Below are 13,167 nucleotides of genomic sequence, written 5' to 3' on the forward strand. Positions count from 1 at the left end.
TGGCCTCAAGGCAGCTCACAATAATAAAACAAAACAAAACAGTATAATAAAAAAGAGTTGGAAGATAAACCAGCAGAACTAGCAGATAAAAAAGGAAAGTAGGTTTAAATAGGAAATAAAAGGTTATGAAAAGGTCTCATATTTACACCAATTTCTGATCAGAACTCAGGCACAAAAGCATAGAAACCAGTTAGACTGGAATAACAGCTCTAATTTGCTCAGTGGAATTGATGGGGCACCGATTTGTACATTTCTTTGAAGTTTAGGTTTCAACCAATAAAAAGGTTTAATACGTTGTAGCAAGAGAAATATGGGATGTGTGAAAGGGTCTTTTTGGATGCAGCACTGAGATTGCAGAACTTGGTACCTAAGGAAGCCAGGCAGGTCCCTTCTTTATACCAATGTCTGGTAACTTCCCTACTGCATTTAAATTACGGTTTGTTCTGAGCTTTTCTAGTTTGTGTTTCTGCTGTTGCTATAGCCGGCACTATTCACTTTATTGCTTTGATTATATTATTGTTTCAATTGATGATCTAAGCTGCATTGGAGGCCCCTTTGGGGACTGAAAATTGGGGTAAAAATGGATTTTGTAACTAAAATAAATGCTGAGAAACACATTCTGTTGGGGGGGACGAACCACAGAAAGGAAGACTACCTTTTACGCCATATTAAACATGAGTCTCCTAAATGAATTAAGAAACTTACCCTCCCTCAACTGTATCAGATCCTTTCCTCCTAGTTAAAGACCTTATACGGAGCTTACAGTCCCCCACTATAAAGCTGATGGCAGCCAACATTTTTCAGAGAGCTGCAGAAGCTGATGGCAGATTTTCTATAGCAGTGGCTGGACACTGCTGCATGCTCTGTTAAATCACTTATTAAGTGAGAAACAGCCTATTCATTTCAGAGAGCTGTCTTTTAATTTAATGACAGGCCCGAGAAAATATGAGCTGTGCCTGGCTCATTTCTGCCCCTTGGTTCTGAGCCAGTGGAGCGCCACCTCCAATTGATTGGGCAGGCCTCAGGTAAACATTTAGACTGGCAGGAACTCTTTGCAAACAGCGTAGGTCAAAAAAACACCCCCCCAAAAAAACCTGTGAAATCATATGCAAAATGCCTTTCTCTTCCAAATCCACTCTGTCATACAGCAGTACATTATCTCACCTCAGAAAAATGCTCTCACCAGAGTATACTATAATGTATAAAGGACTTACTTGAAATTGGCTCCGTCACTCTTGGGTCCGCTAAGGAGAAAAAACAAGCGCTGGGTCAGACTGCAAAATAACTTCTAGCATTTCAGAAGTATGCTGGGGAAAAAGGTTTACTTCTTCAGTTGACATGAATTGTAATCTGTACAACTGCAACGTGGTTTGAAATCAAGACAGAACACTTGTGAGCTTACGTTAAACTAATAAGCTGCTCATGACTACTTTGAAATACCAAAGACTGTGCTTTGAAGTACCTAAGACTGTGCTTTAAAAAGTGTTGTCTAAGCTAATGCTTTGATCTATTTTAGGACCTTTTAAATGTGTCAGGGGGTTATATTTTTTGTTACTTTCTTATGTATTTTGTGTCTTTACAGTGTAAATAACAACAAGGCCTTAAATGAGGTTATAGCAATTTTGGGAGTAATTAATTAATGGCATTTAAAACCAGGCAGGGAGTTGTATTTAAAAATAAAATAAAAATTAACAACACTTCCAGGTACCAGATTAAAATGTCATTCTTGAGGAAGTTTGCATAAATGCACAATTCCCATATAGCTTTCACTTTATCTGCTGATTTTTCCTACAGCAGGTAGATGTTAAAACGCGTAAAGAGCTAGAGAGGCTTGTAGCTAATTGGTACACTTATTGAAACTCTTACCTGATTCAGTTTTAAATGGCTTTGATTCGGTGCTCGGTCCTTCACCAAGGGGGTTGCTAGGTATCACAACAAATTCATAACTAGGAAGAAAAAGGGAGGGGGATACACCCAGTTCTTTATTGCAAACATCAATCATTGTATGGTAAAGTAATTGCATTGGTTTATCTAAAAGGACTGTTGTAAGTATTCCTGAGAATACACGAAATGTTTTGACCACTTAAGAAATGTGCTAAGTAAATACTATTATTTTGCTACATAGCTATAATTTCTACATTGAAAATTGCACGAATGCTGCACATATATAATCACATGGACCAAATGCATACATGCATATTTTGCCACATATACATGCTACTGGGACCCACAATCAGTAAGGCAATCTAGAATCATAGGATTGTAGAGTTGGAAGGGACCCCAAGAGTCATCTAGTCCAACCCCCTGCAATGCAATCCTGCTGTATATGGATACACAAACAACACAAAACACACACATGCATTTGTTACTTGTGATTATTTGGAAACAGGATGAAAGCACATTTCTGTAACCTAGTGACTTGTGTGTTAGAAACTCATTTTGTATGAAGCCTCTCTGAATGTGTAAGTTTTCATGAAAACATTTAAGACATATGGGTTAGTGAATATGGTCCTCTCTCTCCTCTTGAGGGGAATTCCTTGCACAATGAACTCACCCTCAAAGCTTGTTCAAGTGGTTCTTTGACAGGCCTCGGGGCCACTTCAGGTGTTATAGTAGTTATCATGCACCTACTTCTATTTTGTAATGTAATTACAGATTTTTTTCACCACTAGAAAGCTGTGGAAACACAGGCATCAGGGACAATGACTGTGTAAAAGGTGGAAGTGTCCAGGTCCCAAATCAACATGTCAAAGATGCATAAAACAGCCACAATACAGTGCACTGTGTCCTCTACATGTTTACTATCTAGTGTTTTAAAGCCAAGAAACAGCTTTTGGCTTCATTTCTTTTGTGTGGTCTATGCAGCTCCTTGGGGACGCGGGTGGTGCTGTGGATTAAACCACAGAGCCTAGGGCTTGCCGATCAGAAGGTCGGCGGTTCGAATCCCCACGATGGACTGAGCTCCCGTTGCTCGGTCCCTGCTCCTGCCAACCTAGCAGTTCGAAAGCACATCAAAGTGCAAGTAGATAAATAGGTACCACTCCGGAGGGAAGGTAAACGGTATTTTCGTGCGCTGCTCTGGTTCGCCAGAAGCAGCTTAGTCATGCTCGCCACATGACCTGGAAGCTGTACGCTGGCTCCCTCGGCCAGTAAAGTGAGATGAGTGCTGCAACCCCAGAGTCGTTTGCAACTGGACCCAACGGTCAGGAATCCCTTTACCTTTATGCAGTTCCTGAGACAAGCACTGTAGTTGTACCTTGTCTGAAGTCCTAAGACAGATATGCAATCAGCACTCAAGTGCAAGCTAGATGACAAGGCCACGGAACCCCTGAACAGTGTATGCCAAATAGTTATTTGCCTTCAACTGTTGGAACAGGTTATGGACCAAAGAAGTCCACCACATCACATATAAGAAAAATGTTCTTGCACAGATTAAGTGAACATTATTTGTATTGCAGTAAAGACTTTTTCCATAGGAAATTGCTTTCCCATATGGAATCTTGGCAAGCAGAAGGAATGGCACTATTTTCCAGATCTTGCAACAGTGCAGAAATGTATGTGCATAGAAAGGAAAGGGGAATTAAAAACCCTCTCAATATGCAGTTTTCAGTTGAGCTGCTGGCTTAAAATCTCAAGCAGAAAAGGTACATCTATCATGAAATCTCTTTATTAAGATTTATTGGCATATTAAGAAAGTTACTAGAAAATCTTTCTAACCACTTTGCTGAGCATGTACACTATTTTACCTACTGCTCACAGTACTGTGTTTTGAAAAAATATGTAGAATCATAGAATTATAGAGTTGGAATAGGCACTGGTGATCATTTAGTCCAACCCTCTGAAATGCAGGAATCTTGCCCATGGCTGTCCCTGGGTGGGCTTGAACCACCAACCTTCAGGTTAACAGCCAGACACCCTGACCCATTGTGCCACTAGGGACAAAATGCTGCTGCAAAGTTTCTTGACATTTAATGAAGTGTTGAGTGCATTTGAGTGCCCTTAAAACAAAAAAAGATTCAAGGAAACAAGAAAAGTATGTGTGGCCTGTGTAAGTAAGATAACATTTCCCTAAAACCCATGGGTGTTGGCTGGACTTAAGAAAACAAGCACAGATTGTTGCAAACCTGGGGAAATGACAAGATAGTGTTATTATTGTTCGTGCTCAGATTATATAGACAAATTGTGAATTGTTAAAGCATAAAACGTTTAATCTATGGCCCAAAGCAAGAAACCTGTTTTCCGGTTCAGTGTCAAAGCTGTTCAGCTGAGTAGGCATTCAGCGAAACCAATTCCATTGATGTTCCCTTAATCTCTAGGCACACAGAACTGGCCATTTACCAGACAAGGGTAGCAGAGATGGATAATTTAATTGGATTGGAAGAGGGCAGGTGTCCTCTTGTATTAAACAACCTTGAAATATTTTTCATATCTCAAGAAGGCACACATTAATTTCTTTAGAGACCCAATTCTAGCTAAGGTATGAAATGGAGATGGCATATAGAGAGATTCAAAACTATATACATCAACATATGGGCAACCAGAGACTTTACTTTCAAAAACATAAGGAAAGTGATAATTGAAAGCTACATACTCCGGAGAACTTTGCAGGAACAAGAACAAAAGTTAAGCATGAGCCCCATAATCTGAGTAAACTCAAATGTGGAAAGGGCAAGAAATTGTGGATTTCAGAATATGAAAAGGCATCTTTCTGAAGAATACATTGTGTCAGGAAGACAACCATGGAATAACAACCAGCAGTGGCTAGTATGATGGGACAGAGGGCAATAAATGGGATCATGAAGACCTCTTGAACACATTGGTGGTGGAGTCTGGGTCAGCACTATGAAAGCATATAGTTGCTAACTGGAAAGGCATCCCCAGTGTAGACATCACCTCTGACATCATCAGATCACACTGGGTGCTGCTGACTAGATACTAGCAGCTGTTTGCATGATGTTGATCCAGCCCTCTTGCCTCTACAGCTGCTTTGGGATGCTAGTAGGTAAAAGCATGGACCCCTCCTTTACCTGGACTGTTTGCTCAGTGATGCTTGTGGCTGATTCAGTGCCACTTGCCACACCTCTCAGTACATAATCACCTCACACAGGAAAGTGTATGTTTGACAACTCTACTAAAAATAATGGGACGCCATAGGCAGTATGGATAAATCTCAGCCAATGGCTCCAGCTGGATAGCTGCTAAGCCCGTGAATCCACGGTAACATAATATGTCAACAAGGACTTTTTTCTATTTCATCCGGAGGAGAGTCTGCATGCTAGTTAAGCCAACATTATCCAAGCTGGATTTAACAGCATAGGTTCCATTCCAACACAGACCCAAACATGCTAAAGTCTGTGTTGGATTGTAGCCAAAGTATACAACTAGTCACGGCTTGCTATGGGTGCATAGTATTCAATGGTGGTCCAACTATTATTGTAAGTTGATCAACCATAACTTATTCTATGCGGAGTTTTTATTTATTGTGAGTGATTTGCTTTAAACTCCTCACATGAAAGCAACTGTTGAAAGATCAAGACATTTGAGTAGGAAGATTCATAATAGACAAATGTTGTTTTGCTCGACGATTCAGCCAAATGTTATCCGCTCCAACAACATTTAATAATTTGAAGAATGCTGAGTGAACCAAATTATGGGGTAAGATGCTTTGTATTTTCCTAGCTGCTTGCATTTTGTCAAGTCTAAAGATGTTATTTTTCCCCACTCTGAAATGCTGCACACATTATTTTTGATAGCTCGCCAGGTTCAAAAGCCAAAACACTCCTCACCTATGGAAAACAAAATCAAAACAACCAATGAAAAGGACCGATTATCAGACATGAGTTACTATGAGAGAATGGAACACCTGCATCGGGTCTGCAAAAAGCACATGGAATTTTCCAGCAATCCAGCTGTCCAACAAAATCAAAAGGCAAGAAAGTGTCAGCAAGTTTAAAAACTGTAACTGTGTTAAACAGGTAATGGTCAGTATGAATATCCCTTAAAGCAACACTGTGGGGCAGAAGAATGAGTTCATGATGTCATGTCTCTGCCCTTCTAGTTCCTACAAAGTTATGTTTTTAGCAGGGCGATCCTGTGTTCGCTTACTTGGAAGGAAACCTCATTGTAGTAATTTTGTTCAGTGTGCATAGGACTGCAATAAAGAGATAGGCAGGAAGCTTACAAGGAACCACTAGCCCCGTCACAACAGCCATCCAAGTTATTCCATTTAGTCTTTCTAGTGGATTTAGCCTTCATTTGCAGCGTTCACGATTCCGGCTGTAGCGCAAATTCTCAGATATGTTTAGGACAATAATTTCTTGCCCATAATGAACAAACAAGGCCTGGGACGCTGTTCCTGATATCTTCCTGACACGAGAAGATGCATCTATGTAGATAACCTTCAGTTGCAGCTAGAGATGCCCTTAGATGAGGGGGCAAGTAGGGATAAGCAAATCTGTGAATTTCAGTTTCCTTCAGATTCTCATTTTCCCAGTCTTGTTTCATATTTCCACATCGGTTTGCAAATCTTCTTTTTCAAAAGGTGTTGTGAAAATTCAGCAGCATTTTAGTGCAAATTTATTTCAATATACATAGTTTTATGTGCAATTTTGCTTAAGCAATTTCCCTATATTATAATGCCTTTTTAATGCTGTTTTCATTTATGTATACTATTTTGTGCACACTTTATTCAAATATATGCATTTTGTACACATTCCTTGGCAAAATTTTGAGCATTGCAAATTTTGAAGGATGGCTGTGTTTCAGTTTGTGTATTGTTTCAGAAAGTGTGAATGAGTTAGGTTTGCTTTTAAGCACGAACTGAATCAAATTTCTCCCCATCCTTAGGTGTGACTATAGTAGCACCTCTCTAATGCATAAATCATATATACAAACATGCACACTTGTCAGCTTGCTTGCACAACTGGCTGTTTGCATCTTATAAAACATAATGTTGAAATGCTAGACATCAACTATAAAACACATTCTCTCTCCCCTCCCCTCACTCTCAGAGGGGAATTCAGGAAGGGGAGTTACTGCAGAAGTCAAGAGTGGGACTTGGGAAGAGCACACCTTAAAAGAAGCAACTCCTGGGTGCTTAGAACCCCTTCATATATCACATGGTAGTATTTTCTAATTGTATTACCTCGTGTTAGGTTTCAGGTTTTCTACAGTAGAATGAGTTTGATTTGTCGTTATAACAGTCTTATCCTTTCCTGCAGGGCTTCCATTTTCAGTCGATACAACTTTATATTCTGAAATGATGAAGAAGATTTGTGTTCTGTTATCCTGTCAGTTTCATTTGTTTCCTTTAATCTCCTGGAGTGAATCAGAAACAGTAATAGAACAAAGCAAACAACATTCTGAATGTCAAAGTGCCAGCCCAGAACAGGGAGATCAAATGAGAGCTTGTGTAGGAAACTCAGTGACTTGACCTTTGGGAGAAAGAGAGATGTGCGTTATCTGGTGTGACACGTTCCCTCAAGGAAGAACTACAAATCCCAGAGTTCCTGCTGACACTTCCTATGCACAAGGAGGAGAACCTAAGCAGGGTTGGAATTCAAGTGGTGTCAGAACCATAATCTGAGACTAAGATTTTTAGGGACAGTGCGGCAGATCTCCAGACTCCACCGCCCTTAACTCCTTTGTATGTTAATGGTGTCTTGATTAGTCTTTGTTGTTTCTGTTTATTTGAAAACTGAATACAAATTATCCCCAAAACCGAACAATCCTGACATTGTATGCAAGGGATGGAAAGCACAATCTAAAGGGCATTAGTTAGTGTACCAGGCAGATGAGCAGGATAATAATAAAGGGAGTGGATGGCGCTGTGGTCTAACCACTGAGCCTCTTGGGCTCACCGATTGAAAGGTCGGGGTGAGCAATAATAAAAATAGTAGGAGTAGTAGTAGTAGTAGTAGTAGTAATAATAATAATAATAATAATAATAATAATATACATGTCATTCAGGAGCCTAAATAACACCTCTAGTTTTTAGAACCAGGCAAGTATAGCTGTGGGGGAAAGTGCAGGCTAGTAAAGAAAGACTAGCAATATTGTTCAGGCTCTAAACTTTAAGAGAACCAAAGTCTAACCTGTAACAGTTTCATTTGGTGGTTTTTCCCAATCCAGTACGACAAAGGTTGGGCAGCCTTCGACAGTTACCACAGTGAGGTTGGTAGGAGGCTTTCGTGGAGGGCTAGTAGGTACCTCTGTGCTGTCCCCCTCTTCCGTTGGAAAGTATTGGAGCGTGTCTGTGATGGAGCATGGCACATCTTCTGGTTTCTTTATATACAACACACCTTCACCTAGAAAAATAGCATCTGTGTTAAGGTGCTTTAAAAAAAATATCCAAGTAGCAAATGTGGTGGTAAAATTGCCAGAACTGGACTTTTTCAGGTGGTAGGGCCCACAGCTGAATGCTTCTCCGTAAAAAAAGCTGAAAGTAAGTTAGCATGTCAGATATCTCTCCTGATATCGATTTTTAAGGTTCTTGTTTTTTTTTAAAAATATAGTTATGTAAGTGATGATCAGCTGCATGAAAAGTTTTGTAGAAGCCTGAGACCCTTGAAAGTGTTTTGGAGAGGACTGTTATTCTGATGACTATTTTATTATTAGGCTTTTCATTATGTTTTATCATTAATAATGTAATGTGTTTTATGGTGCTGGAGGAGACTCTTGAGAGTCCCATGGACTGCAAGAAGATCAAACGTATCCATTCTTAAGGAAACCAGCCCTGAGTGCTCACTGGAAGGACAGACCCTGAAGCTGAGGCTCCAATACTTTGGCCACCTCATGAGAAGAGAAGACTCCCTGGAAAAGACCCTGATGTTGGGAAAGATGGAGGGCACAAGGAGAAGGGGACGACAGAGGACGAGATGGTTGGACAGTGTTCTCAAAGCTACCAGCATGAGTTTGACCAAACTGCGGGAGGCAGTGGAAGACAGGAGTGCCTGGCGTGCTCTTGTCCATGGGGCCACGAAGAGTCGGACACGACTAAACAACAACAACAAATGTGTTTTAATGTTGTACACTGCCCTGGGATCTTTTGATAAAGGGAGGTATACAAATTGAATAAGTCATCATCAAAAAGCTGCACACTGAACATCAGGAGCTGCAGGGATTAAGTTCGTGAGAGAGAGAATGATTAAAAGAGCTTTTAATTTGGGAACTTGGATGATGAGCAAAAATAATTAATATGGTTAAATATCATTTTCACAATCTGACATTACTGCAGCTATTTTAGACATACCTGTGAACCTTCGTTTGCCAGAAGCATCAGTATCTGATGTAGGCTGTGAATTGAACAAAGTTCTATTACCTAAGGAGAGGAAAACCACAACACAATTTTAATAAAAGCACTCCTTTGTAAAGTTGAAATGGCACCTCATATTTCATCTCTCATTTTAACCTTCAATCCACTCCTTAGTGCATGTTTGGAATCATGTTCACTTTCTATTAGGAGTGAGCTGAATTTGGCTGTGATGGAAAATAAAAGCCTCTTTGCACTGCCAAAACAAAGATAATCATAAAATAAATGGCTGAGCTCATTATTGCTGTTGGAGTCACTTCATGCATAATATACAAAACCCTCTCTGAATTTCTAAAAAAGATTATTTTATGTTTTGCTGATGCTCCAGTCCTTAGGGAGGCACGTGGGTCTTGTACTTAGCAACACTTTTAAAAAGGTGGAAGGGAAACCTGAGCCAATTCCCCTTTCCATAGCATGCCATGTTCTTTAATGCCCTGGAAGTTGAGTTGACCTCTGGGGCACCACGGAGGAAAAGCATAGTTGCCACCAGGAACATATAAGGTTTCTTTTTTGCTTTGCTTTGTTTTAATGATGCAGGAGTGCAGATATCCACTGTAGGTTTCTTGTCATCCCATGAACCTTGGAGATCACAACCCATCAGACAACACTTTTCTAAGTGCCCCTTCACTGCCCAGACTATAGTTTACAGCTGTAATATTTCCAAAGAACTAAGCATAAACTAGCATACACTGTTGTGTCTACAGTACTGATGTTTCCTCCATCTCACCTGCTTATTCTGCACTCTTTCAACTCTTGCTATCTGCAGTATTACTATGTGGGATTTAATAGGTTGGTGCAAGATGTGTGAGCTATAACTCCAATACGTATATCAAACTCTCTGACATTTCTCCGATGAATATAGGGACGTCCCATTCCATAAAGATAATTTTATTATTTATACCCCACACATCTGACTGGGTTGCCCCAGCAACTCTGGGCAGCTTCCAACATATATATAAACATGATAAAACATTACACATTAAATAACCTTCCCTGTACAGGATTGCCTTCAGACAGCTTGGGAGTCAGATAAATCAAGGATGTCCCTGGAAAACAGGGACACTTGGAGGGTCTGATATATATTTGGAACGAAGTGACATTACTTGTACTGCTAAAACTGCTGTTGGTGCTGCTGGAATATTAACCTATGATTTACGCTGCTAATTTGACATAATAAAATAGCCAGAGAAAACTGCCTCTCACCATATGAACCTACCCAGATCCTGTGATCACCAGGTGGGGCCTTTCTATGTGCGCCTCCTCCACAAAAGATCTGGAGGGTGGCGACACAAGAACAGGTCTTTTCTGAAGTTGCTGTTTGTGAATGCTCTCCCCAGGGAGGATCAGCTGGCACTTTCATTATACACCTTTAGGCACCAAGCAAAAACATTCTTCTTCAACCATCAACCTTTGCCTGATTAACACCCTATACCTTTTTAAAAGAGTTTGTGGTTAGGGGAGGGGGTCATTGTTTTATTTTGTTCTTTTTATTATGTATTTTGTACACAAGAGTTTATATATCTTGTATTTTTATGTTGTGATTACCCTGTGATCTACAGATGACGGGCTGTAAACAAATTTAATCCACAACAACAACAACAATAACAACCTACAAATGTACACCTAAAATTCTTACTATAATCTGGAGATGATGATGCTGTAGGGGGTTTTTTATGTGAGGTTGTTTTCCCATGAGCAGCTGGCCCTGTAGGCTTTGCTGTGGAAGATGAAGAGGCTCGTGGCATCAAGACATTTCCTATTGGAAAATAGAAACAAATCTGAATGTCCACTTAGAATTAATGTAGCATTGATTCTAAATAAAGCATTTCACAGCCCATTGAAGAAATTCAACTTTTTAAGTAATCTTCTTGCTTGATTCTAGAGATGTACAAGCAGATACGAATTCTAATGTCAGCTTCAAGTGATAAAATGATTTAGATATAAATTTACATTTTTATATTGCATATCTATGCAACTTTCTGTGGGGTTTTTTCTTGGTTCATTTGTGCCATACTCTACGTGTTGAAAGGGATAAATGGATAAACAACGATAGACTAGATCAGGCTCAACTAAGAGAGTGAAAAAGAGAGATCCAGACATGTATTAAAGTATATTCAAAGCACATTTCACCCCCAAAGAATCCTGGGAACTGTAGTTTATTAAGGGTGCTAGAAATGGTAGCTTTGGGAGGGTGAAGCTCCAGTTTCCAGAACTTTGGGAAGGAAGACATGTGCTTAAATTATGAATCGAATAGTCTTTAAGTATATAGTGTGGGTTTGCCCACAGGCATAAATTGACATAAACACAGGCATAAATGCTGTCTATCCATGCTTAATAGCTTTCAGTGGAATTTTCATATTTAATGTGCATCTCAATCCACATTCTGGGAGATTGAGGAAAACAATTAAAATATCTTTTGTAAATCCCTAACCGGCTTCCTTTCTTCTCTTCAATCCAGACAAACTCCTTCCCTGACCATTTCTGCTTTGTTTGTTCTCTTCCATTCCAATGTATCTCTGCCCATGGTCTTTTGCTTGGCTTCCTCTATGGACAAAAGCCTTTCTCAGCTGCTGTCCCTCCTGCCTTGAATTGCCTTCCAGAACACCTGTGTGATGCCACCTCTCTAACATTCTTTGAATTTCCCCTCAGGACCCATCTTTTCCATGAAGCTTTTGAAACAATGCCCTCATCTCCATAGCCTACTGCAACTAAAACTTAAGTAGAGGTTACTGAAATATATGCACTCTTCCCTCACTGAGGCTTGCCTTTATTTATTTTCCCACTTCTGTGCTGAATTATCAATGGAAAAAGATTAGTTACAATGAGAAATCTAATTTCTTCCTCCCATTAAAAATGGGAGACAATTACAAACTGTTATTCCTGTCCTGTAATTCGGTGAGCATTGAAGAAATGTTGGCAGAATTTATCCAAACTAGAGAGACTTAATTCTTTTAGCAAATTCAAAGAAGGTTGCTTGTTATTTGTTATTACAAGTACTTTCCTGTATACTCAAAAGAACCGAAGTTCTGCTTAAAAAGCTGTTTGGCACTTTTCATTGTTGAGATGGATGCGGGGATATGTTAACAGTTATGCCCTGCCAGTAAACATTCAGAAGCTTGCAGCAAGTTTATTAACATGTCTGATTACTCCTTCCATTTTAAGTGATTAATGATATCATGTCACATAGGGCACAAACAAAGCACTTTTACATAATGCCAGAAAGAAAAATGAGATAGTTTGAAAGATAAAATTAAAGCAGTCTATTATTATTATTATTATAATTATTTAAAAACCCTCCTTACACAAAATTATGCTGAGTCTTGAAATACCCTATCTTAAAAAAGTATGAAATCCCCATATTAATAGGTTTTCTTTTTCTCCTCTAGAATTTACTATACAGGTAGCTTCCAGTTCATGTGTAAACTGTCTTCAGTTTTAGGAAAAAAGGAAATATAAAAAGGTATCAGCAGTTTAGTATCTTACATTCAGATGAAATTTAATGAGAATGTAAAAAACAACAACAACAACAACAACTGGGGACATGTTAAAACACCATCTTTTGTGGAATGCCATTATCCAAGACCCCCTTCACATATGCTATAGTTGTGAAGACTCCATACAGATTCTCTACTGCACATGTGGTTAGTTCTCTGCAATGTTCATAGAAGAAACTAAGAAAGCCCTGGCGCATTTAGAACTCCATGCATACATCAGAACCACTAAATGCAGTCAATTCATCTTCATGTGAACACTGAACTATGTTCTATGGTAATATCCCAGGTGGTTTTGTGTGTGTGTGTGCGCGCGCACACACACACACACACACGGACAAGGTTGATCATGTAAATCTTCTGGCT

At 39.5% G+C, this 13,167-nt stretch overlaps 1 protein-coding gene across 39 annotated transcripts in view; it reads right to left on the bottom strand.

The window, feature by feature from the left end:
* The window catches only part of ABI3BP (ABI family member 3 binding protein), a 134,025-nt gene that overhangs the window by 3,884 nt on the left and 116,974 nt on the right, over positions 1-13,167 (bottom strand). For all 39 annotated transcript variants that reach the window (XM_081002629.1, XM_081002597.1, XM_081002599.1 and 36 more), the window contains 6 exons: positions 10,947-11,066; positions 9,251-9,319; positions 8,094-8,306; positions 7,145-7,253; positions 1,867-1,946; positions 1,215-1,244 (listed from right to left, as the gene is read on the bottom strand). In XM_081002629.1, coding sequence (XP_080858755.1) covers positions 1,215-1,244; positions 1,867-1,946; positions 7,145-7,253; positions 8,094-8,306; positions 9,251-9,319; positions 10,947-11,066 — 621 coding nt within the window. The remainder of the gene's footprint in view (positions 1-1,214; positions 1,245-1,866; positions 1,947-7,144; positions 7,254-8,093; positions 8,307-9,250; positions 9,320-10,946; positions 11,067-13,167) is intronic.

This window comes from Podarcis pityusensis (genome assembly GCF_964106645.2).
Source record: "Podarcis pityusensis genome assembly, chromosome: 4".
Lineage (NCBI taxonomy): Eukaryota > Metazoa > Chordata > Lepidosauria > Squamata > Lacertidae > Podarcis > Podarcis pityusensis.